General features: G+C 42.3%; 1 protein-coding gene across 1 annotated transcript in view; it reads right to left on the bottom strand.

Annotated features, from left to right (window-relative positions):
• The window catches only part of ntmt2 (N-terminal Xaa-Pro-Lys N-methyltransferase), a 70,417-nt gene that overhangs the window by 19,478 nt on the left and 23,292 nt on the right, over positions 1 to 27,647 (bottom strand). Inside the window, exon 2 of the mRNA XM_068036463.1 lies at positions 11,761 to 11,936. Coding sequence (XP_067892564.1) covers positions 11,761 to 11,936 — 176 coding nt within the window. The remainder of the gene's footprint in view (positions 1 to 11,760; positions 11,937 to 27,647) is intronic.

Below are 27,647 nucleotides of genomic sequence, written 5' to 3' on the forward strand. Positions count from 1 at the left end.
AGATTCAGGACCCTAGTTTTGGATTTAACTACTTCACTCTCCATCTTAATGAAGAATTCTATCATGTTATGGTCACTCCTCCCCAAGGGACCCTGCACAACAAGATTGTTAATTAATCCTTTCTCATTGCACAATACTCAGTCTAGGACAGCCTGTTCCCTAGTTGGTTCCTCAATGTATTGGTTCAAAAAACCAACACATACGCACTTTAGGAAATCCTTCTCCACAGTATTATTGCTAATTTGGTTTGACCATAGTATATGTAGATTAAAGTCATCCATGATTACAGGTGTACCCTTATTGAATGCTTCTCTAATTTCCTGTTTAATGCCATCCCTTACATTTTCACTACTGTTTAGGGGCCTAAAGACAACCCCCACCAACGTTTTCTGCCCCTTGGTGTTTCTTAGCTCCACCCATACAAATTCCACATCATGATTTTCCGAGCCAATATCCTTCCTCACTATTGTATTGATTTCCTCCTTTACTAACAACACTACCCCACCTCCTTGCCCTTTTTGCCTGTCCTTCCTAAATATTGAATACCCCTGGATGTTCAGTTCCCATCCTTGGTCACCTTGCAGCCATGTCTCTGTAATCGCTACTATATCATAACCATTTATATCTATTTGCGTTGTTAATTCATCTACCTTATTGCGAATGCTCCGTGCATTAAGACACAATGCCTTTCGACTTGACTTTTTAACATTGTTAGTCATCTTAGCTTTATTTTGCACTACAGCCCCATTTGTTTCTCGCCCTTGTTTTCTCTGCCTTCCACTTTTGCTTCTTACCTTTCTGTCTTTCATTTCTATCCTTGTTTCTCTCTCCTCTGTCTCTCCGCTCAGATTCCCACCCCCCTGCCATTCTAGTTTAAACCCTCCCCGAGAGCACTAGCAAACACGCCCCAACCCCTCCCACCTAGGAAATTGGTCCCGGTCCTGCCCAGATGCAACCCATCCAGCTTGTACTGGTCCCACCTTCCCCAGAACTGGTCCCAGTGTCCCAGGAATCTGAATCACTCCCCCCTACATCATTTCTCCAGCCATGTAGTCATCTGATATATCCTGCTATTTCTGCTCTTGCAAGCATGTGGCACTGGTAGTAATCTCAAGATTACTACCTCTGAGGTCCTATTTTTAAATTTACATCCTACCTTCCTATATTCAGCTTGTAGGACATCATCCCTTTTTTTACCTAGTTGTAGGCACCAATATGTACCACGACAACTGGCTGCTCGCCCTCACCCCTCAGAATGCCCTGCAGCCGCTCAGAGACATCCTTGACCCCAGCACCAGAGAGGCAACATACCATCCTGGAGTCTATTTTGCGGCCGCAGAAATGCCTGTCTGTTCCCCTTACAATTGAATCCCCAACACTATAGCTCTGCCACTCTTCTTCCTCCCCTTCTGTGCAGCAGAGTTACCCATGGTGCCATGAACTTGGCTCTTGCTGCTTTCCCCTGAGCCATCTCCCCCATTTATATCCAAAGCGGTATATCTGTTCGAGAGGAGAATGGCCACAGGGGACTCCTACACTGCCTGCCTTCCTCTACTCTGCCTGGTGGTCACCCATTCCCTTTCTGCCTTTGCAGCATTTGCTTGCGGTGTGACCACCTCACTAACTGTGCTATCCATGATGATCTCAGCATCGCGGATGCTCCACCGTGAATCCACCCGCAGCTCCAGCGCCATAATGCGGGTAGCCAGTAGCTGCAGATGGATACACTTCCTGCACACATGGTCATCAGGGATACTGGAAGCATCCCTGATTTCCCACATAGCGCAGGAGGAGCATATCACGGGGCTGAGCTCTCCTGCCATGTCTTACCTTTAGATTACTTAGTTACTCCCTTTAATTAAAAAATACTACTTCTGCGGGGGGCCTTATTCTACTCCAAAAACTACCCACTACAATCTAAAGTCCTTGATAAATTACACCAATTAAAAAAAAAACACATTTCAGTAGTACTAATCTTATCACTTATAAGGTAGATTTTGAGTTTTTTTTTCCAAAAAAAAGAACTTTCCCCTGATTTTTAAGCTATTAAATTATTTACCCAACCAATCACCTGGCAGATTTCCCGTGATGTCATTATAAGTCTTTTTTTTCTTCTTTTGAACCTCAGTGCGTGCTGGCACAGAGAGAGAGGCTGCTGCTGCTCCGGTCTTCAGGTAGGTAAGGGACTTGAGCCCCGTGCTCTCTTTTACAGGTACCGCTCCGGATCCGCCTCCTCTCAGGTCCGCCTGCTGCTCCGGTTTTCAGGTAAGTAAGGGCCTCGAGCCTGTTGTGGTCAAACAAGGAGAGGGAAAGAGGGAAGCCCTTCAACCCCTCCTCACCTGATCGTAACAGAAATTTGAGGGTTCTATGTCTGGCATCAACCTCAAAGACAAAAGAAAAATTGGAAGCAGGAAACCAAATTGATCCCGAGCAATAATTTAAAAATGTCAATACAGGTTTTCTTGCAGTTTTCTGTGTTAGAGTATGAAAATGTCCACATTCAAGGCCAGTATCTTCCTAGAACAGAGTGAAGTAACTTGGGACAGTTTAAAAGTCTAGCTGTTAAAGAGTTAAGGATTAAATGCTAGGCATTTAGAGATAAATATCCATCCAAAAGCTAGGAAACCCAAAATCCTAAATCTTGTGGCTAACCATTTTGAAATTGACACTGAAAGACCAGAGACAGGCATAGAATCTGAAACAGACAGAAAAACATTAGCCAAGATACAGCTGGAACAGCAGACTAGAGCTAGAATTCCAAGAAAAAGAAAGGAAGCAACAGGAATAGAAGGAGGAGAGAGAATTTCAGGAAAGGGAGAAAGAAAGAGCTTTCCAGAAGGAGAAGGAGGAAAGAGAACTAAGGCAGCTCGAACTGAATAGTAGAAGACCTAATGTACCCAGTGAAGACACCACTAGTGATGGAACTACCCCTAGCTCAGGAATGATTCCTGAGCTCTTAAATTTCTCCCAATTAATACTAAAATTCAATGAGAGGGATGTGGAAGCATTTTTCATTGCATTTGAAAAACTTGCAAAAGAATTGAAGTGGCCAGCAGCGGGCTGGACCCTGCTGCTGCAAAGCAAATTAACAGAAAAAGCCTATGAGGTTTATTCCCTACTGCCTGATGAGAGTTCATCAAACTATGCCATGACCAGAAATGCTATCCTGAGTGCATATGAGCTGGTACTGGAGGCATACTGCAAACAATTCTGAATTCTCCAAAAGCAGCCTGAACAAACTTACATCAAGTTCAAAAGAGTTAAGCACTCTCTTTTGTCTGATGGATACAGGTGCTTAAGATACAGCCCACCTACGAAAACTACAGAGAGGTGATCCTCCTCAAGGAGTTCAAAAGCTCGTTTCTTCTTTCCATAAAAACCCATGTGGAGGAAGAAAAGGTTCCAGGAGCCAGGCAGGCAGCAACCCTGGTTGCTGATTATACGTTTGACCACAAGCCCCTTCCCTAAGGGAAACCTACAAAACCTCGTCACATACAAAAGCTCAAAAGGGTTAGAAGGTGGGAGGGTGATAGGAGGATGAACAGCCTTGGGCAAGAAGGGAAAGCTGGGAACACAGGCGGAAAAGGAAGGTGCTGAGAACAGGAATGATGCCTGAAGGCCTGTGTGTTTCCATTGTAACAAGGCAGGTCATCTTTGAGCTGACTGCTGGAAGTTATGGGAAAAATCTGTAGGATTAATCAGGGTACACCAGACCTGTGCAGGAAGCACAGTGGTTAACACCGCAGCCTCACAGCTCCAACGACTCGGGTTCGGTTCTGGGTCCAGCCTGTGCGGAGTTTGCAAGTTCTCCCTGTGACCGCGTGGGTTTCCTCCGGGTGCTCCAGTTTCCTCTCACGTGCCAAAGACTTGCAGGTTGATAGGTAAATTGGCCATTGTAAATTGCCCCTAGGTGGTATGAGAATTGAGGGTAGGTGGGGATGTGAAGAGGGAAATGGGATTAAGGTAGGATTAGTATAAAATGGGTGGTTGATGGTCGGCATGAACTTGTTGGGCCGAAGGGCCTGTTTCGGTGCTGTATCACTCTATGACTCTAAAAGGGACACTGATGGAAAGCACAGCAGACCAGGCGGTGGCTTTAACTGTGGCAATAAGACTTAGTAAGCATACCGCTGTGAGCATGGGAGAACGTCACAAAATCCCAGAGAGTTACCAGGATTTTGTGTCCGAAGTAAAAGTGACCCCATACCCCTCGAGTGAGGCAAGTAAGCCCATAGTCATACTTAGGGATACAGGGGCCACCCAATCCCTTCTGCTGGGAAAAGGCATGACCTTTCCCCGAGAGAGTGCATCGAAGGCTAGAGTATTAGTAAATTGTATTGGGGGAAGGAATATGCCCATACCTGGTGTGTGACCTTGTTTCAGGACCAGTAACCCTGGGGATTGCCCCTAGTTTACCTGTGGATGGGGTAAACCTGCTCCTGGGTAATGATCTGGCGGGGGCGAAGGTGGTAGCTACCACAGTTTTCTTAGAGATATCGAACAGGGAGACAGAGCAGTTACAAGAGAAGGTCACTGGCATTTTCTCTGATTGTGTGGTGACCCGTCCAGGGCCAAACAAACTCCATCAGAGGAGGCTGAACTGGCACTGCAGACGGATGATGCTGCTGTCTGGTTATCTGAATATTCTTTGGGAATTTAGAGGAACCAAAGGAAGTGTTTAGCGGGTCTTCCTTGGTCGAGGTTCAGCAAGCCGACCCAGTTTTAAATAAGTTAGCACAGACTGCCCAAACTGAAGCTGAAGCAGAGGGAGTCCCAAAGTTCTACTATTTAAAGAATGAGGTACTGATGAGGAAGGGAAGACCTCCACACAGACCTGCAGATGAAAAGTGGACAGTCGTTCACCCAGCACTGGTGCCACCAAGATACTGTAGGGAAATATTGAGAATAGCCCACGAGTTTCCAATAGCTGGACATGTCGGTATCCAAGAAACCCAAGCCCACATAAGACAGCATTTTCACTGGCCACAACTCCGCAAGGCTGTGGTGAAGTTCTGTAAAACTTGCCATACATGCCAGGTTGTGGGGAAGCCCCAACCTGCAATAAAACCTGCACCCCCAATTCCCATACCAGCGTTGGGGAACCATTCAGCAGAGTGCTAGTGGATTGTGAAGGGCCCCTGCCGAAAACAAAACGGGGCTACCAGTATCTTCTCACCATTATGGATGTGGCTACCCCATTTCCTCTGCCAACATAGTTGTGGAGGGGCTAACCCAATTCTTCACCTGATATGGGCTGCTGGCAAGATCCAGAGCATGAATTACATGTCCAGTATTTTTCAAAAGGTCATGGGTAATCTGCAGGGTCAAACCAGGGTGCACAATCCTAACCCTACACGATGTAGATGTAGGAGAGACCCCTCTCATAAAACAAAATCCCTATCACCTAGGTCCCGATTGAGCTGATTGAGCCCAGTCGGAGCAGCTGGAGTTCCCCAGTTGTGCTTGTGCCCAAACCTGATATCTCAACAAGGCTCTACATTAATTACAAGAACGTTAATGCAGTGACCATAGCTGACTCCTATCCAATTCCCCACCTGGAAGACTGTATAGAGTAGGAAACGCCACCTACATAACCAAAATAGATTTGTTAAAAGGGTATTGGCAGGTTTCCTTAACCACCCGGTTTTAGTCACCCCAGATGGCTTATTTCAGTGCCAGGTGGTACCCTTTGGATTAATAAATGCCCCATCCACCTTCCAAAGGCTGATGAACCAGGTGGTGGCTGGCCTGCCCAACTGTGTAGTGTACCTGGATGATCTGTTAGTATACAGTATCACCTGGCGGGGTGGGGCCACCTAGATCAGTTAGAAGCCCTCTTCCGAAGGTTACAGTCAGTTGACCTAGTGGTAAATCTTGCAAAGAGCGAGTGCACTAAAGCTCAGGTAACCTACTTAGGGCATGTTGTGGGTTAAGGGCGGGTGTTGCCCAGAGCAGTGAAGGTACAAGCGCTGATGGATTTTCCATCCCCACGACCAAAAGGGAAATAATGTGATTTTTGGTGATGTGTGGGTTTTACCACCAGCTCGTCCCAAACATCAGCATATAGGCGCCCCACTGATAGATTTGTTACAGAAAAGAGCAAAGGTAGTGTAGTCAGGGAGGTGTCAAATAGCTTTCGAAAGGCTGAAAGACATCTTAACCAATGAACCAGTGCTGGCAGGTCCAAACATTAACAAACCATTTAATGTGGCAGTTGATGCTAATGACCTTGGGGTAGGTGCTGTCCTGCTCCATGATGATGAGTCAGGCATTGAGAAACCAGTTGGGTATTTCTCCAAAAAATTAAACAGACATCAAAGGAGATACTCTACTGTGGAGAAGGAAACTTTGGGACTGTTGCTGGCTCTCAAGCACTTTGAGGTATATGTCCAAAACGGATATCGAGAGACTGTAATTTATACCAACCACAACTCTTTGACATTTGTGGAGAAATTCAAAACCCAGAACAGAAGGCTTTTTTGATGGAGCCTGCTTTTGCAACCTTGCCACCTAGAGATTACCCATATTGCAGGGAAAAAGAATGTGATAGCTGTTGCTTAATCCAGAGTTTAACTCAGCACTGAATCATTCCAGATGAAAACCAAACCAGAGCATTGCTATGGCAGTGTGAGACTGATAAGTGAGTGTTTGAGAATGAATGTACTTGCACAGTTTCTTTTTATTTAGGACCTTATAATGAAGTGCTCCTGTCCTCACATTTCATTCTGCGTGGAGTGAAGGTGTCGCAAAAACATGCAATGTCTAAGAACGGATCTGGGACGAATAAATTTGAGTCAAAGGTTGGCAGGAAAAATGGTAGTTGAACAATGGGCTATCTTCAAAGAAGAGATAATTCAGACACTTTCAAGATATTGAAGGGGGAAGGTAGGCCAAACAAATCCAGAGCTCCCTGGATGACAAAAGAGATAGAAATTAAGATGAAGAAGAAAAAGTGTGCTTATGACAGATGCCAGATAGAGGATACTATTGAGAACCAGGCTGAATATAGAAGTTCAGAAGAGAATTGAAAAAGAAAATAAGAGAAGCAAAGAGAGAGTACAAGCAGCGACTGGCAGCTAACATAAAAGGGAATCCCAAAGTTTTCTATAGACATATGAATAGCAAAGGGGTGGTAAAATGAGAAGTATGGCTGATTAGGGACCAACAAGAGATTTGCACACGGAGGCAGAGAGCATAGCTGAGGTAATAAATGAATACTTTGCATCGGTCTTTACCAAGGAAGAAGATGCAACCCAGGCAATGGTAAAACAGGAGGGAATTCAGACATTAGAAGAGTTTAAAATTGATAACAAACAGGTGTTTGATAAGTTGTCTGTAACTAAAGTGGATAAGGCACCAGGACTGGATGAGATAGATCCCAGGATACTGAAGGAAGTGACAATGGAAATTGTGGAGGCACTGGCCATAATTTTTCAGTCTTCTTTAGACTTGGGGAGGACTTGCCAGAGGACTGGAGAAATGCAAACGTTACACCCTTGTGCAAAAAAAAGGTGTAAAGATAAGCCCAGGAACTACAGGCCAGTCAGTTTAACTTCGGTGGTAGGGAAACTTCTAGAAAAAATAACTCAGGACAAATTTAATTGTCACATGGACAAATGCAGGTTAATTAAAGAAAGCCAGCATGGATTTCTTAAGGGAAAATCATTGCTGGAGTTTTTTGAAAAGGTAACAGAAAGGGGTTATGAGGGCAATGCTGTTGATGTGGGTACATGGACGTCCAAAAGGCATTTGATACAGTACCACACAACAGACTTGTGAGCAAAGATATGTCTCATAGAATAAATGGGACAGTAGCAACATGAAATGGAATTGGCTGAGTGACAGAACACAAAGAGTAGTGGTTAAAGGATGTTTTTTGGGCTGGAAGAAAGTTTGTAGCGGAGTTCCCCAGGGATCAGTGTTGGGACCCTTGCTTTTCCTGATATATATTAATGACAGAGACCTTGGTGTACAGGGCACAATTTCAGATGATACAAAACTTGGAAGCATTGTGAACTGTGGCAAAGATAGTGTAGAACTTCAAAAGGACATAGTCAAGTTGGTAGAATGGGTGAACAGGTGCAGGAGAAGTTGGAACTGTTTTCCTTGGAGAATAGAAGGCTAAGAGGAGATTTCATACAGGTATTCAAAGTCATGAGGGGTCTGGACAGAGTAAATAGGGAGAGACAGTTCCCACTTGTGAAAGGATCGAGAATGAGAGGGCACAGATTTAAAGTAATTGGTAAAAGAAGCAAAAGTTACATGAGGAAAAGCTTTTTCACACAGCGAGTGGTTACAGTCTGGAATGCACTGCCTGAGAGTGTGGTGGAGGCAGGTTCAACTGAAGCATTCAAAAGGGAATTAGACTTGTATGAAAAGGAAGAATGTGCAGGGTTATGGGGAGAAGGCAGGGAAGTAGCACTAGGTGAATTGCTCATTTGAAGAGCCGGTGCAGTGACGAATGGCTAAATGGCCTCCTTCTGTGCTGTAACAATTCTGTGAATATGAATGATGATTTTTTTTTAAATCCACCATCTGGAAACCTGAATTAAATTTAAAAGAAAAATAAACAGATAAAAGATGACTCGACTAACAGCTAAGACAGCCACTCCAATTTGCATTATTATACTCCACTTTCCAATGCATTGAGGTGGAGATGAATTGTCTGTACAGTCCTAGCAAGAACAACGACCTGGGAAATCTGAGTGAACTACATATCTTGTCCCCATTAGCAAGACATTAAGGCCATCACTTAGACATTAACTGGTGGAAACAAACCACTCAAAACTAGTCACGAACAATGGGACCCTGGTTGAGAGCCGGGAATTCCTAGACATGGACTGATTAAATTGCAAGAGGGAATACAAACTAGTAGCCACCATGTTGAATCACTGGGTGGCAGTCATGTGATAGGCCCACCATCTGTGTGCTTAAGCTGGTGTTTTCTTTGCAGCAACCAGACAAGCAGCTAGACACTGACTACAAAAGACCCAAGTGGGGTCCCTCCTCCCTCTCTCTCTCGCTCCAATTAACTTTGCAAGCTTTGAACCCTGCCTGCTGGCATTAACCACTGAGGCCTATCATTGCTGCAGACAGAGACCCTGTGAAGGAAATCATCCGCATCGCTGTCTCCAGGAGAACCACCAAATCAACCGTCCACATCTGCAAACCGGAAGCCTCGGGGCCACCAGATTTAGCCTGAAGCCAGCCAAGTCACCAACCTCCACAGACTGTATAGCCTTTTTTATTGCTCTGGACCAATCAATCCTTTCCCACTCTATAACCTATTTTTGTGTGTGTGTGTGTGAAAGTTGGAGTATAGTTTATTTTTTACTTAGATCAGTTTAAGCACAATAAAGCTAACCTCTTTCTTTGTTAAGCTCAAGAAAACCTGTCTGATTTGTTCTTTTTATGATCATAGCATGTAAATAGTTAAACATTCACTGAATTGGCAAGTATATCCACTTTAAAAAAGAAATAAACCTACTATGGTCCAACAAGAAGAGGGAAAAGAGGGGAGCCCTTTAACCCCTCCTCACCTGCTTGTAAGAACACTTATTTTGGCTTGTGCAATCTCGCACAACCTTGTGCATCCATACTTCATTCCCATTGCCGCTGAAACGTTTACATATGCCTTATCACTTCAAGACTTGCTTACGTCAATGTTCTCCAGAGTTCTACCCTTCACAAATTGCAACTCATCCAAAGCTCCGCTGCCCGGATCCACTTTCACATTAAGTTGTGCTTCCCCATTCTTACCATCGTTCTTTGGCTCCGAATCCCCATGCAATTTCAAACTTCTTGTCCATATCTGCTCTATCCACGGCTTAATCCCACCCTACTTCTTCAACCTGCCTATGTTCCATCACTCACTGTCTGCTTTCTGACTTTCCCTGCCTTTAGTGGCAGAGGCTTCAGTCATTCCAGCACTTCTCTAGCACTGTCTCCTTAAACTCCCCACTTTGTTAGCACTCACTGCTCATTCAACTGCTTCCTTAAAACCTATCTTTCTTATTTTCGGTCACCAACTCCTAACCCATTTTTGGGATAATTTATTACAACAAAGATGCTATAAAATGGCATATTTTCTTTGTTGCTGCTGCATAAAAATCAGGACAAATCCAATCTGGCCAATTACCACCCTATCAGTCTACTCCAAATTAATAGCAAAGTGATGATAGGTGTATTCGACAGTCCCATCAAGTGGCACTTACTCACCAATTACCTGCTCATCGATGCTCAGTTTGGGTTTTGCCAGACCCCTCGGCTCCAACCCTCATTACAGCCTTGGTCCAAAAATGGACAAAACATCTGAATTCCAGAGACAAAGTGAGAGTGATTGCCCTTTACATCATTGCAGCATTTGATTGAGTGTGGCATCGAGGAGCACCAAGGAAGATGGTTGTCATTGTTGCAGGTCAATTGTTTTAGCCCCAGGACATTGCTGCAGGAGTTCCTCATGGCAATTTGCTTGGTCCAATCATCTTCAGCTGCTTCATCAATGACCTTCCCTCAATCATAAGGTCAGAAGTGTGGATCTTCATTGATAATTCATTCTATTCACATCTCCTCAGATGCTGAAGCAGTCTGCAATAAGCAAGACCTAAGAAATATTCAGATTTTGGCTGATAAGTGGCAAGTAACATTTGCATCACATAAGTGGCAGGCAATGGTCATGTCCAACAAGGGAGAGAATCTAACCACCTCCCCTTGACCTTCAACAGCATTACAATTGCGGAATCCCCCACTATCACATCCTGGGTGTCACCATTGACCAGAAAAGTAACCAGACCAGCCACATAAATACTATGACTACAAGAACAGATCAGAGGCTGGGTAGTCTGCGGTGAATGACTCACCTCCAGACTCCCCAAAGTCTTTCCACCATTTACAAAGCACGAGACAGGAGTGCGATGAAATAATCTCTACTTGTCTTCATGAGTGCAACTCCAACAACACTCAGGAAGTGCAACACCATCCAGGACAAAGCAGCCTGCTTGATTGGCACCCCATCCACCAGCAGTGCACCGTGTGTACCTGCTACAAGATGCGCTACAGCAACTTGCCAAGGCTCCTTCATCAGCACCTTCAAACCCACAACGTCTACCATCTAGAAGGACAAGGACAACAGGCACATGAGAACACCACCACCTGCAAGTTTCCCTCCAAGTCACACACCATCTTGACTTAGAAATATATCGCTGTTCCTTCATCATCGCTGGGTCAAAATCCTGGAACTCCCTACCTAACAGCACTGTGGGACCTTCACCACACGGATTGTAGCAGTTCAAGAAAGCGGCTCACCATCACCTTCTCGAGGGCAATTAGAAATGGGCAATAGATGTTGGCTTTGCCATTGACACCCAATGAATAAATTTTAAAAATTGAGCCCTGATGGTGATGGCAAGCTCAGTATGGGGGCATCACAGCTGAGTCTGATTCTGTATTCACATACAGATATGCACACATACAAATTGGGTTTGATGGCTAGCAATGAGGAATGGAAACCCTGGCTGATTTTGGCTCTCCTAAAGCTAACTCAGTACAGACTGAGACTGAACCTGGGACCTTCTTGGAATGATTCCAAACCTCTGTGCTCTATTCTCCAAATCTGACATACCTCCCTTCATTATACTTGGAGTTAGCCTAGATATTACTACCATATTGATTAGAGTGTCTGGGAACACTTTAACAATGCTCTTTTGACATATATTGTTTGCAGTATCTGTTAACTATCTGTAACTGCAGCTTTGGACTTACTCCTATAAACTTCCTTAGAAACACACTGGAGGCCTCCACATCTATGTTGTTGAGTTCCAAAAAGTCTCCCATCATACCCTCCTCTGTTGCTGGCACCTCTTCATAGAAGCGTTTAGCTCTGGCGTAGAACTGCATTTCACCATTAATAACTTCACTTGTCAAAGTGAACAGTTTCACTGAAAGAAAATACAAAAATATAAATTATGTTTATATGACAAGAAATTAAGCAGTTTACCAAGCTTGTTATTTAACATGATCTCTCTCCCATTCATTGTTTCACTTGTTCCTTTGTCAGCCTCAATCAGCGCATCATTAGAGGAAGAGGTTTTAATATGTAACAATATTTGTCCAAATAATTTGTAATTAAATTTGATAATGAGGTGTGGCTAGACAAAGACTAAGTTAGGGCTATTTTTTTGAGTGCTAGTTATTAAATTGCCCACTAGCTTGAAGTTACCATGCCTGATATATATCATGCATTTAAAAAAGTGTAAGATCATGCTAAACTACTCATCACACTCTATCAGCAAACCAAGCTTTTTGGCTTGCAGCAAATATAATAGCATATTATTTCCCAATGAAAATGGCTGGGAAGTGGGCTATTAGATAAATGAGTTGGATTTTTGGACAAGAAGATATACGATGTAGTTTCAAATAATTGAAAGCATTACTGTCCCCTTAACTTGAATCAAAATTGAATGCTTGGTGTTTAATAGTTACGGACCAAAGACATTCAAAGTTTAGCATTTGGCAAGTTGTTTGGCAGTGATTTATCACCCTGCATCTCCATCTCCACATGTCTGTTTTTGTAAGGACAGTATTTTCCTGAGCTCATTTTTGGAGCTCTTATTTTTTTCTCCATGTGTGAGCAGGCAGAATCTGCCATCAAAATAGAATTCTACCATCAATCCATGCAGCAATGCTATGTGAAGTCATCCAGCTTGAGTTAGCCAAGGGTGTTACTGTTCTTACACACAGTTTTTTTTACAAGATGAACCAAACAAACTCAGTTTTTCGTTCATATGTTATGTCATGATGTCCCATTTCTCAGTCATTTCAGTTGGAACTGAAAGGCTCTAAGTTGTCCCAAAGGGAGAAAGGCCACATGATTTTTGTATTGATTCTGAAGTACCTAAAGCTGGTTGAATAGGAGCACAATATATCAGTGCTCCAATAAAATGTGTTAGGATGTGGGCTGCACCCATAATTCTCCACAAGGCAATCAAGTTACTATTCTTGACGATTTTGTCAGGATAGAGGCACTAAATGGAGACCAGATGTTTTGTGCATCTTGTAAAAACTAACTTCAAGCAGAATTTGCAGAGGCCTTGGGAACTACCCCTGACTGCCATCTCGTTCAGTAAATGGTTCCTTGCCTGGCCCAGAAAGACAAAACCACAGGGGATGAAAGTGTATAAAAATGGAGGACAGGAAACATTATGACAAAACGAACAGGCACAATTGTTAATATTGTCACTGCCTTGAGTCTATTCAAAAGAATGGTGAACTTAAGTCCAGTGTAACCTCTCTAACGCTGTTATTATTTGAAGGATTTCAAAAAGGGAATTTCAAGTAAAAGTTTCTATATGGGCAGTGATTTTTTTTTCAAATGCTTCAAAAATACCACCATTACAATAATCGCTGGGGACCTAAATTCTGTCCTGTCACTATATTGGAATGTATAAATTTGGCAGTCTGTTTCCTAAATATAGTCTATTAAAACTCTCACAAATATTCTCATTTATTATAGAAATTCTATGAAGAAAGCACAAAGCCCTGATCACATTTAATGGGCGTTGTATCTTTTCTGCAATCTTTGGAATAGCGCATTTTGCTTCCATAGGTTTTCAAACTTGAATCTGCAGGAAATAATAGTATCATCAGATTTATGTCTCTTTGTCATTAGGCTTATGTAAAGTTGCATAGAGCCTACAGCTGGAAAACAGGCCATTCAATCCATTGGTTAAGGCCAGCATTTATTCTCCATACCAACCTCCTCCCCACTTCTTCATCTAACCCTATCAGCATATCCTTCTGGTCCTTTCTCCCTCATCTGTTTATCTCCTTGAGTGCATCTGTGCTATTCACCTCAATTACTGCTTGTGGTAGTGACTTCCACATTCTTGTCAATCTTTGGGTAAAGAAGTTTCTCTTGAATTTCCTATTGGTCTTTTGGTGATTATCTTACATATATGGCCTCTAGTTTTGGTCTCTTCCACAAGCGGATACATCTTCTCTACACTTATTTTGTCAAATCCTTTCATAATTTTAAACGCCTCCATTAAGTCGCCCTCAGCTTTCTTTTTCTAAAGAAAAGAACTCTAGCCTGTTTAGCTTTGCCTGATAAATATATCCATTCAGTTCTGATATCATCCTTATGAATCTTTTTTGCACCTTCTCCAGTGTATCAATATTATTTTATAATATGGAGACCAGAACAATGCACAGTACTGTAAAATATGGTCTAATAAATGTTTAATACACGTTTAGCATAATTTCTCTGCTTTTCAATTCTATCCTTCTAGAAATAATCCCCATGACTTTTTTTAACGAATGTCTTCCTCAATATTAACTATACTCCCCAATTTGGTGTTGTCAGCAAATTTTGAAATTGTACTTCTGATCCCTGAGTCCAAATCATTTATATAGATCGTGAACAGTGGTCCCAGCATCAATCCTTGTGGAACACCGCTTCCACCTTTCACCAGTTTGTATTTGTTGACGTACCAACACATTATTTATCATAAGAAACATTTTCTGCCAGTATAGCTCTTTTTTTTTCTTTGCATAACTAACATTGTCTTTTGGAATTAAGTGCAGGGGTCCAAGGTGTGTGTAGTGATCCATCAAATAGAAAAGTTTCAGAATCCCTGGTGTATCCAAAAGCAGCAACACCCTTGTGACATTGATTACATTCTCAGATGTTTGGGCTCCAGAAATCTGTCATCATTGACATTTGCGCAAACTAATTTAATGGGCTTATAGCGATGTGATGGTGCCATTGTGTTGCTATGTTCACAGATTTTCTTTCCTTTTGCAAACAAACCAGTTGAGACCAGTCGGCAGCATGGTTTGGTGAGGCCGAATGGCCTACTTCTGTGCTATATATTATTATGAACACTGGACTTGGTATTATGATTATGTTTCTAAAAACTGTGATTTTTAATGTAGTATAAGAAGGATTCAGAGGAGACATGTGACCTCACACCAACTCTACCTAGAGACAAGACAAGGATCCTGGTTACCACGCGAACAAGGAACCCAGATCAAAGTAGTATGCAAGGTTTCACTCTCCCAGATTCACAGATCGTAATGAGGGAGCCAGGAGCTCTGAAGGTGCAAACTTGAGTTGTATTTTTTAACACCTGGAAACAAAGGAAGGCCAGGGTGGTTCTGCTGTCGCCAGACTTGTGGACTCTGCATAGTGTAAAAGACAAATGACTATTGGACATTTGCTTCTAGATAAATTCGACAGGCTTTCAGAAGTCTGGAGGCTGAAAAGAAGACCATAAGACACAAAGACCAGCAGTGGCAGCCTCAGAAGAGAGAGAGAGAGAAAACATCTGTTCAGAACACTATTAAAGGGAAAGGCTGGTAAGACATGAAACCAATTTGAAAGCTGAGGTTTGCAGAGGAAAAAAGACCAACGGGGTTACCAGAGATCGCCTTATTCATGGAAATCCAGGTTGAAAGTACTCAGCATAAGTGAATGAAGAGGACACTGACATTGAGAAAGGTCTGGGAGATCCAACCCATTGCAACTGGGTGAAGTTTAGGACTTTAACTGCAAAGATATCACTTCAATGAGGACACTGTGTGGCGTATAAATGTGGTGTGGGGTTTTCAAGTGTTTTCATAAGATAAAGAGATTTCTCTGTAATTTAGTGTATTAACTACTTACAAAGTTCTGTTAAGTTAGTTAATGTTGATTTTTAGTCTAGTTGTAATAGTAAAAACCTTAAGACGTGAAACCTTGACATATACTTCTTTAAATTGGTCTGGGAAGTTCATATCTTGTGTTTTAACATTAACAATCTCACTGAGGTCATAACAATATCCTATGAGGCATTGGACATCTTTTCTGTTTTTCAACAGTAACAAGCAGAAAAGTTTACCTTAAGGACATCATCAGCATTTTAAAATACTTTTATATTTTCTAAGTCCGTTGCAATCTCTAGGAATCCCCATCTGATTCATCCTCTTTTCCTTTTCCTGACTGTTCCTTTTTTAATACATCTTTATGAATTGTAAATCTAGCAGTTTGGTATTCCCTCATGTCAATATTTATTTACTGTAGCAATAAAAAAAATTTTTGACGTTTTCCCTTTAGCTTGATCAGTCGTGAAAGCCTTTTTCTAAACATTTCTATTTTGGTAATAGAATTTAGTTTTCAATCTGCAAACTCCATCACATCAATGTTGGCAGATACACTGGTATGTTAACTCTTATCTTTCCCTCATGCCTTCTCACAAAACCAAAAATGTACTGTGTTCGTTGTGATCAATGTCATGGGTTTTATATTACCTGTTGATAAATATTTCTCACTGGACAACAAATTTTTCTGTTGAAGAGCTATACATTGGAGCAATGAATTATTCAATATTTTATAAGAAATTATGTTTCTCACATATTCAGTTGTATTCGACACATCTGTATAGGCTGAACTTTCAAACAAAGTGGTCTGAGTCCACATTCAAAAGTCAAAAAACAGTGATGATCCAATACATCACCGTGTACTCTTAATTTATCTTCTCCTTTATAAAGCTGTTTTGATGTATATTTGTGTTCCCAATGCATTACTATATCGATTATTATAAAGGGGTGATCTCTTTAGTAGAAGGAATAGTTGTTAATGCGCAATATTAGTAAAATTAGTTCCCTAAATAATGCAATAGGCTTGAACTTGCTTTTATTCAATCAATTACTAGTTATAATAAGTGCAAACTAATGGGAAATATTATATCTACTCTCTATTTGTAGGGAAATGTAAGTGCATTCTTTATTAACATATTTATACTTTTGCCAAATGTAGTGTGGCATGGCAGAATGCAATTAGTCTTGTGCCTTGATCAGTTCTCCAATTCTCATTTAGAGTGCGTTGCAGGGTATCATAGGTATTCCCACATTTTTATGTATGTAGGCTGAGGTATGAATGAGGATTAAGGATAGTGGTCCTATTTCCACACTGGAATTGGCATCAAGCATTGTAGTCTGGGTGGATAGGGACAGAAACTGGGACAGGACCTGGTTACTGAATTCTGATAAACGGTTATCGATCTTTCAATGTAATCCTGTTTTCTCTCTCTACAGATGCTGCCAGTCCTGCTGAGTATTTCCAGCATTTTCTGTATTTATTCCAGATTTCCAACATCAACAATATTTTGATTTTGTATACATTTTAGAATGCTGGCTGCAAGACATGCCTTTAAACAGAGTTCAAATTACAAGACAGTAATTATACTTAGTGGTAGTTTATACAGAATTGAGTAAGAAGTGTAACCAGACATAAGATCTGAATGATACTTACACTGTTTGAGAGAGGCCTGTGATCTACTTTACCTTCCTTTATACCCTGCATGTTCTTATATGCAAGGATGTCCAAAGTGATCTTCTGTAAGGGAACCTAGGGCTTGTGATTTCTGAGCCCTCACTAGTTCATGCCTGGTTCCTTATATTATGCAATATCTTGTTTTTCACACAGAGAGGTACTCTTGAGATGTTGTAAGTTGAAAGAGTACATAGTGCCAGACGTGTGACCAAGCTGCACACGTTCTATTTATCAATAATTGATCATGCATCACACAGTTAGGTTATGTGACATAGGAACAGGAGTAGGCCATTTAGCCTCACAAGCCTGATCCACCATCGAATGAGCTCATGGCTGATCTGCGATCTAACTACATATACCTGCCTTTGCCCTATATCCCTTAATACCTTTGGATAGCAAAAATCCATTAATCTCAGATTTAAAATTTGCAATTGATCTAGCAACAATTGCCATTTGTGGAAGAGAGTTCCAAACTTCTATCATTCTTTGGGCTGAATTTTACGCCGCCCCAGCAGGTCAGATGGTAGTGTGGGGGCGGCGTAAAATTGAGCAGGATGCTCCAGGAGGCCTTCCTGCCCCACTCCCGCCCCGGCCAACTTTACGGCAGTTGGGCGGCGGGGTGGGGGGGGGGGGGGTGGGGGGGTGCAGTGGGAAAAGGCCTGCCCACCCGAGGCCAAAGCTGTTAAGTGGCCACTTAATGCAACTTAATAGCTGCCGGCCTTTCCACGCACCGGGGGATGCCACGGAAGTTGGGCACAGGGTTGAGGGCCGTCCCTGCCTCCCAACCCACTCCCAGGACCCAAGACGCACCCCCCTCCCCCCAAATGACTACCCTTGCCTCATCAGCAGAACCGATCCTCCCCATGAGGTAACCCAAATATACCTTCAGTCCTGGCTCCATGGCATCCTCCTCGGTCGGCTGGGCTGCAGTCCCAGCAGTGGCCACTGGAACTAAGAACTGCCAGCCTGCTGATTGGCCGGAAGCTCAATGAGGCGGGACCTCCTCCCTCAAGTGGATGGAAGTCCCACCTGTGGAAAATTAAAACCCGGGGATCTGTAAAATGCAGGTCGGATGCCCGGGATAGGGGAAGCGGGTTCACCACCGACTTTTATGTCGTTGGCGGAGTCCCGTCTGCCTACAGTAAAATCCAGCCCTTTGTATGAAGAAGTCTTTCCTTAATTTCACTCCTGAAAGGTCTGACTCTAATTTTGAGACCATATCCCCAGTCTGAGACTTCCCAGCCAGTGGAAATAGTTTCTCTCTATCTACCCTATCTGGTCCCCTTAATATCTTGAAAACTTCAATCAAATCACCCCTTAACCTGCTAAATTCCAGGGAACACAACCCTAGTTTGTGTAATCTTTCCTTGTAGCTTAACCCTTGGAGTCCATGTATCATTCTGGTAAACCTAGGCTGCACTCTCTCCAAGGCCAGTACATCCTGCCCAGAACTGCTCACAATTCTCCAGGTGTTATCTAACCAGCATTTGTGTAGCTAAAGCATGAATTCTATCCCCTGGTATTCTAGTCCTCTAGATATAAAGGTTAGCATTCCATTAGCCTTTTTGATTATTTTCTGTACCTTATTCATGACATTTTAAAGATCTATATACCTGGACCGCCAAGAGTCTTTTCACCTCCACTGTTTCTAGATTTTCACCATTTAGAAAGTACTACTGTTCTAGCCTTTTAAGGTCCAAAATGGATGACCCCACATTGAAATCCATTTGCCACAGCTTTACCTATTTACTTAATCTATCAATTTCTCTTTATAAGTTTATGTTTCTATCAACACTGCTTACAAAGCCACTGAGCTTTGAGTCTTCGACAAATTTGGATATGTGACTTTCAATCCCATCTGTTATGACTGAGGCAGGAGGAGTGCACTGTCTTTTCTAGTTCCACTTCTCCACAGGTCACAACATCTATTTAAATGTTTACTCGTTTACTGAGACAACCAATCATGTACTATATTTTTTATCCCAGAACAAATACACCAACCAGTTTATTTAATAAACAACAAAATTATCAGTTTATTATAAAACAACACTTGAATGAAGTAATGAAGTAAAGCATTAACACACCAATTAAAATATGAAAGTTCCCTTTTTTTTTAATTTCCCAATTAGACTCATACACACACTGGAAGAAATACAGAAATTCACGCTGCAGAGATCTGTTACAAAAAAGGACAAAAAAAATACTTTGGCCAAATACTTGCTAATTCTTGATGGAAAAAGAAAGAAGATATGGAAGGAAGTCAGTTGTCCCTTTTTTCCCGGGTATACGGGAATGGGTCACTTGGATCATTTCAGAAGCAGTCCATTATTCAAATGGGCTTTCCAGGAGAAATATAGCATCAAGGTTTTTCTGCCAGCACACACATGAATCACAGGATTTTTTTTCAGCTCCTCAGGAGCTATACGGCACCAGGGATTTTTTTCTCTTCCACACTGAATCTTGGCAGGCTTTCTTCAAAAAGGTACAAAAGGAGATGAGCTGTGTGATTTCTTTTCCCTTGGCAGGAAAACGCCAACTGGCTTCAAACAGTTCTCACCGCAACTAAAAAAAATGTTCAAACCCCAAACAGTGAGTCGACCTCCTGACTTCCATAAACCTTGGCTTCTCTGTAACCATTTTTTTCCCAAATCACCAAACATTCTGCTGTTTTCTGAGCCTGTACCACAGGTGGCCTCCAGCACAGGTGGCTTTCAAACAGCATCTTATCCTGGCGGTGAACTTGGTAAAAAAAAACACATCCATGAAATCTTCTCAGTTTTAACACAAGTTCTCAAAAAAATAAAAATATTAAAAATAATGGAAGCACTTTCACCTCCATCCTTGGAGGAATGAAACGCTACTTTTAAATTTGTTTCATTACAAAGAGTGATGAAACAGAAGATGAAAAATATTAAAACACATTTATACACTCATTCCCATTCACTCTTTACCTGTAACTAATATAGTTCAGCCTTGTACCATCTTTTCACTCAGATAACTGAAAGCAAAGTTAGATTATAGACAAAGCAACCAAAATTTAAAAAATTTTCGCAATGTGGATGATCTTTAAGTAATAGGGCTGTAATAGTAAACCCCATCAGAATAGTCTGGCATTCTGGCTTTTTAATTTTTGGCAAAGTTTATTACCAAATCAGCCAACTGTAATTTTCTGAACAGAGCTTCTAATTGTTCCAAGTGATCCTTCCAAGTGTCACTGTATATCAGCACATCATCAAGGTAAACCACTGGCTACCACTTGGTTCATTAGTCTCTGAAAAGTGGCTGGGGCATTTATTTAGCCCAAATGGCATCACTCAGCATCGGAAAAGACCGTATGGTGTGACAAAGGCCGATATTTCTTTAGCTCTATAATCTAACTTTGCTTTCAGTTATCAGTGTTAAAGGAACCTACCAGTATCCCTTTAACAATCTATTTTTGTAAGAAACGTGGCACTGCCCACTCTGTTAATACAGTCTTCCAAGCAAGGAATTGGGTAGGAGTCTGCCTTTGTTACTGCATTAACTTTTCTGTAGTCTATGCAGAATCTAGTTGACCCATCAGGTTTAGGCATTAACACCACTGGGGAACTCCAGCTGTTTTGACTGGGTTCAATTAGGTGGTTTTCCAACATGTATTGGATTTCTGCTTTCACCTGTGCCTGTTTCTCTGGACTTAAGCAATACGGATGCTGTTTTATAGGAAAGAATTCCCCTACATCTGCATCATGTGTGGCTAAGGTTGTATATCCTGGCTTGTGCCTACAGACTTCTTTAAATGCTGTGAGTAGCCTTGTTAGGTCTTCTCATTGTTCTGCATCTAAATATGAAAGCAAAGTGTCCAATCCCTAACAATTCAGTATTAGCTAACCGGATAGTAGGAGGTTCAATTTGAGAATGGTCTAGGCCTCCTTCTGCCTTATCCTCACTATCCCTTTCATCCTTCACTGTCCCTACTACCTGACATACCTGTTCTTGCTTATCCTCCTCCTGGCGATGATATTATTTCAACATATTGATATGACACAGCCAATTATTTTTCTGGCCATCTGGGATGTCAATCAAATAAGTTACTTTCCCAATTCTGTTGACCACTTAATATGGACCACTGAATCATGCTTTCAGTGGTTCACCCTGTAAAGGCAATAATACTAAAACCTCATCCCCTGGTTGAAATGTTTGGGTCTTGGCATGATTGTCTGCCCATTTCTTCATGGTTGTTTGGGAAGCTTTCAGGTGTTCCTGAGCCACTTTGCAAGCTCTTGTGAGCCACTCCTGGAACACTGATACATACTCTGACACAGAAAATTTGTCCCTCTGTTTTAAAAACTTGTCTTTAATGAGGTTTAGAGGACCTCTTATCTCATGTCCATAAACGAATTCAAAAGCACTAAAATTGATAGAGTCATTAGGTGAATGCCTAGTGGCAAACAAAAGAAATTCTAGCCCTTTATCCCAACCACGGGGATATTCATGACAGTATGTCCTGATCATACTTTTGAGGGTTTGATGGTACCCTTCTAAAGCCCCTTGTGTCTGTGGGTGGTAGGCTCAAGACTTCAACTGTGTTATACCCAAATTATTCATAACTTCCTCAAAATCTTACATGTTAAATTGGAACCTTGATTCGACTGAATCCATATCTAGTGAAACACTGGGTTAACTTCTCTACCACTACCTTAGCAGAAATTGTTCTCAAGGGAATGGCCTCTGGGAACTGAGTAACTATATCCATGGGCAGCACAGTGGTGTAGTGGCTCGCACTATACTTGGGCGGTACTACTACTACTGATGAACAACTGTCCATTCTTCATCTGCAGGTCTGTGAGGAGCTCGCCACTTCCTCACAGAATCCTATTTTTAATGTAGTAGCCTTCCGGAACTCCCTTTGCCTCAGCTTCAGTTAGAGCTGATTTTGCCACTTTATTTAACTCTGGATCAGCTTGCTGAGCCTTGATCAGAGAAGACTTACTGAACATTTCCTTCGGATTATCCAAATCCCCAAAGAAAGTTTCAGATATTTGACTATCTGATGGTAGTGCCACTTTTGCCTCTGACAATGGAACTTGTTTAGCCATTGCTTGGGTCACTACACATGAAGGAAAAATTCCCGGAACCTTTTCCTGCAACTGCTCTGTCTCTTTGAGTTCACTTGGTCTTTCTATGCCTACTGGAGAAGTTACTACCTTCACTGCGGCCAAATCATTCCCCAGGAGTAGGTCAACTCCTTCTCCAGGCAAAATATGGCCAACTCCTACAGTTGCCGTTCCAGACATTAGGTCACACTCCAGGTGCACCCGATACAAAGGTACGGGGATATACTCCCGCCAATATCATTCACTAAAACCTTGGCATTCAATGTGCTCTCTGGTGGAAATGTTATGCCTTTCCCCCAGCAAAAGAGTTTGAGTGGCTCCTGTATCCTTAAGTATAACTATCGGTTACCTGCCTCACTTGAGGGATAAGGAGTTACTTTTCCCTTTGACAAGAATTCCCTATAACTCTCAGGTATCTTCTTCACATTCCCCACACTCACAGCAATTTTTGTACTTGGCCTTACAGCTGCAGTCAGAGTTACAGCCTAATCTGTCGTACACCCAGTCTGGGCCCTTTTCTCAGCATTTGCCTTGTGTACCCCAATAAGTCCCATGGGTTTACCCTGCAACCTCCAGTATTCTGCTCGAAGGTGTCCCACCTGTGGGGATGGTAACACTTTGGCTTTTGGACCTCACTTCCACCATAAGCATCTTCCTTTCTCGCCTGAGGAGGAGATCCCAGGGCATTTCCAGCTATCCCTTCTTGTCCCCGGCTACATGCCTTCCTTTTACCCTCCCACCTTCTAATCTTCTCGGGTTTGTGGGGATGATGGACAAAGGGTTTGGGCTAGTAAACAAGCTCGTAATTATCAGCGATTTCCGCTGCCTGACTGGCTGTTGAAACCTTTTGGTTCTGTACATGGGTTCTTACTAACGGAGGGAGTGAATTTTTAAATTCTTCCAGGAGTATTATTTCCCTAAGGTTCTCATATGTGGCCTCTACCTTTAATGCCCGCATCCAACGATCAATATTAATTTACTTTACCCTATCAAATTCTATATAAGTCTGCCCAGGCTGTTTCCAGAGGTTTCAGAATTTCTGCCTGTACACTTCAGGACCAACTCATAAGCAGTGCAAATAGACTTTTTTGCCATCTCATAATCACAGAATCACAGAATTGTTAGAGTGCAGAAGGAGGCCATTTGGCCCATCGTGTCTGCACCAGCTCTCTGAAAGAGCAACTCCCTCAGTTCCATTCCCCTGCCTTCTCCCCATAACCCTGCACATTCTTCCTTTTCATATAACTGTTTAATTCCCTTTTGAATGCTTCAATTGAACCTGCCTCCACCACATTCTCAGGCGGGGCATTCCAAATCTTAACCACTAGCTGCGTGAAAAGGTTTTTCCTCGTGTCACTTTTGCTTCTCTTACCAAATATTTTAAATCTGTGTCCTCTCATTCTTGATCCTTTCACGAGTGGGAACAGTTTCTCTCTACCTACTCTGTCCAGACCCCTCATGATTTTGAATACTTCTATCAAATCACCTCTCAGCTTTCTCTTCTCCAAGGAAAACAGCCCTAACTTCTCCAATCTATCTTCATAACTGAAATTCCTCATCCCTGGAACCATTCTCATGAATCTTTTCTGCACTCTCTCCAACACCCTCACGTCCTTCCTCAAGTGTGGCGCCCAGAATTGGACGCAATATACTGAGGTGAAACTAGTGTCTTATACAACTTCAACATAACTTCCATGCTCTTGTACTCTATGCCCCTATTAATAAAGCCCAGGATACTGTATGATTTATTAACCGCTCTCTCAACCTGTCCTGCCACCGTCAATGATTTATGCACATATACACCTAAGTCCCTCTGCTCCTGCACCCCCTTTAGAATTGTATCCTTTATTCTATATTATCTCTCCATGTTCTTCTTACCAAAAATGAATCACTTCACATTTCTCTGCATTGAACTTCATCTGCTACCTGTCTGCCCATTCCACCAACATGTTCTTTTGAAGTTCTATACTATCCTCCTCACAGGTCACAATGCTTCCAAGTTTCGTATCATCTGCAAACTTTGAAATTGTGCCCTGTACACCAAGGTCTCTGTCATTAATATATATCAGGAAAAGCAAGGGTCCCAAACACTGATCCCTGGGGAACTCCACTACAAGCCTTCCTCCAGGCCAAAAAATATCAATTAACCACTACTCTTTGTTTCCTGTCACTCAGCCAATTTTGTATCCATGTTGCTACTGTCCCTTTTATTCCACGAGCTACAACTTTGCTCACAAGTCTGTTGTGTAGCACTGTATCAAACGCCTTTTGAAAGTCCATGCACAGCACATCAATAGCATTGCCCTCAACAATACTCTCTGCTACCTCCTCAAAAAACTCCAGCAAGTTAGTTAAACATGATTTTCCTTTAACAAATCCATGCTGGCTTTCCTTAACTAACTCACATTTGTCCATGTGACTATTGATTTTGTCCCAAATTATTTTTTCTAGAAGTTTTCCCATCACCAAAGTTAAACTGACTGGCCTGTAGTTGCTGGGCTTATCTTTATACCTGTTTTCGAACAAGGGTGTTACGTTTGCAATTCTCCAGTCCTCTGGCACCACCCCCAAATCTAAAGAAGACTGAAAAATTATGGCCAGTGTCGCTGCAATTTCCACCCTCACTTCCCTCAGTATCCTTGGATGCATCTCATCCGGTCCTGGTGCCTTATCCACTTTAAGTACAGACCTAATACATCCTCTTCATCGATTTTAAACCCCTCTTGTGTCTGAATTACGTCCTCTTTCACCATTGCCTCGATTGCATCTTCTTCCTTGGTGAAGACAGATGTAAAGAATTAATTTAATACCTCAGCTATGCCCTCTGCCTCCATGTGTAAATCCCCTTTATGGTCCCTAATCAGCCCCACTCCTCCTTTTACCACCTTTTTACTATTTATATCTCTATAGGAAACTTTGGGATTTCCTTTTATGCTAGCTGCCGGTCTTTTTTCATGCTCTCTCTTTGCTGCTCTTATTTGCTTTTTCACTTCCCCACTGGACCTTCTATATTTTGCCTGGTTCTCAATAGTATTTTCTACCTGACATCTGTCATAAGCACACTTTTTCTTCTTTATCTTAATCTCTACCTCTTTTGTCATCCAGGGAGCTCTGGATTTGTTTGGCCTACCTTTACATTTCAAAGGAACAAACCTTGACTGTGCCCGAATTATCTCTTCTTTGAAGGTTGCCCATTGTTCAGCTATCAGTGTTCCTGTCAACTTTTGACTCCAATTTATTCGCCCCCAGCTCCATTCTTACCCCATTGAGGTTGGCTTTCCCCCAGTAAATTATTCTTACTCTGGATTGTTCTTTGTACTTTTCCATAGTCAGACAGTCAAGGTTATGATACAATGATCACTGTCTCCTAAATGCTCTCCTACTGATACTTGATCCACTTTGCCCACCTCTTTCACAAAAACCAGGTCTAGCAGTGCTTCCTTTCTCATTGGGCTAGTAACATACTGCTGTAGAAAATCTTTCCTGGATACACTCTAGGAACTCTTGCCCCTCACTGCCCTTTACACGACCACTACCCCAGTCTATGTTTGGATAATTAAAGTCCTCCATCATAACTACCCTGTAATTTTTGCACCTCTCTGTAATTTCCTTGCAAATTTGTTCTTCCACGTCCTTCCCACTAGTTGGTGGTTTATAGACAACACCAAACAATGTAACTGCACCTTTTTATTCCTTAGCTCTAGCCAAATTGATTCTGTCCTCGGCCCCTCTGGGACTCCATTTTCTCCAGCACTGCAATGCTCTCCTTAATTAATATTGCCACCCTTCCTCCTTTTTTCCCTTTCCTATCTTTCCTGAACGCCTTTTATCCAGGAATATTTAACACCCAGTCCTGCCCTTCTTTGAGCCAGGTCTCTGTTACAGCCACAACATCATATTTCCACATGGCAATCTGCGCCTGTACCTCACCAATCTTATTAATCACATTCTGTGCATTCACATACATGCACATTAAGCCTGATTCAGAGTTTATTACTTTCTCCATTTCTCCGACCCTTCCTAATAACTTACTATTTCCTACTCTATTCCCTACTCTAGTGCTATCTATCTCCCCCAGTATTCTGTGCACCTTGATATTCCATTTGCTCCTGGTTCCCACACGCCTGACAAGTTAGCAGTTTTGCTTCTCTCCAATCTGAGCTCCCTCTCAGGTTCCCATCCCCCTGCCAATCTAGTTTAAACTCTCCCGAACAGCACTAGCAAATCTCCCTGCGAGGATATTACTCCCAGTCCTGCTAAGATGCAACCCGACCATCTTGTACAGGTCCCACCTGCCCCAGAACTGGTCCCAATGCCTCAGAAATCTTCTCGCCTTCCTACACCAGTTCTTCAGCTACATGTTCAGTCGTTCAATTCTGCTATTCCTCTGCTCACTCATGCGTGAGACTGGGAGTAATATTGAGATTACTGCTTTTGAGGTCCTGCTTTTTAATCTCCTTCCAAGCTCCCTAAATTCTGCTTTCAGGATCATTCCCCTTCCTATCTTTGTCATTGGTGCCAACATGAACCATGATCTCTGGCTGTGCACCCTCCCCTAAAAGCATGTCCTATAGCCAAATCTAGAACCCCCTGTTTATCTGGAAGCTTACAGTATAAGTTAAAGCAGAAAAAGAGAGCTTATAATGATCACAAAAAACGTAATACTTTAGAAAGCCTAAAGGAGTATAGAAAGTGCAGGGGTGAAGTAAAAAAGGAAATTAGAAAAGCAAAAAGAAGACATGAAAAATTATTGGCAGGTAAAATCAAGGAAAACCCAAAGATGTTTTATCAGTACATTAAGAACGAGAGGATAACTAAGGAAAGGGTAGGGCCTATCAGAGATGTACAAGGGAACTTACACATGGATGCAGAAGATGTGGGCAGGGTTCTTAATGAGTTTTTGTCTCTGTCTTCACAAAGGAGAGGGATGATGCAGACATTGTAGCAAAAGAGGAGGAGTGTGAAATATTAGATGTGATAAGCATAATGAGAGAGGAAATACCAGAGGGTCTGACATCCTTGAACATGGATAAATCGCCAGGGCCAGATGGATTGCATCCCAGGCTGTTAAAGGAAGCCAGGGAGGAAACAGCAGATGCACTGAGGATCATCTTCAAAACCTCACTGGATATGGGCGAGGTGCCAGGGGATTGGAAGTCTGCAAACATTATACACTTGTTTAAAAAGGGTGCGAGTGATAGGCCAAATAATTATATAATAATAATTATTATTATAGGCCGGTCAGT

This window comes from Heterodontus francisci, chromosome 8 (assembly GCF_036365525.1).
Source record: "Heterodontus francisci isolate sHetFra1 chromosome 8, sHetFra1.hap1, whole genome shotgun sequence".
Lineage (NCBI taxonomy): Eukaryota > Metazoa > Chordata > Chondrichthyes > Heterodontiformes > Heterodontidae > Heterodontus > Heterodontus francisci.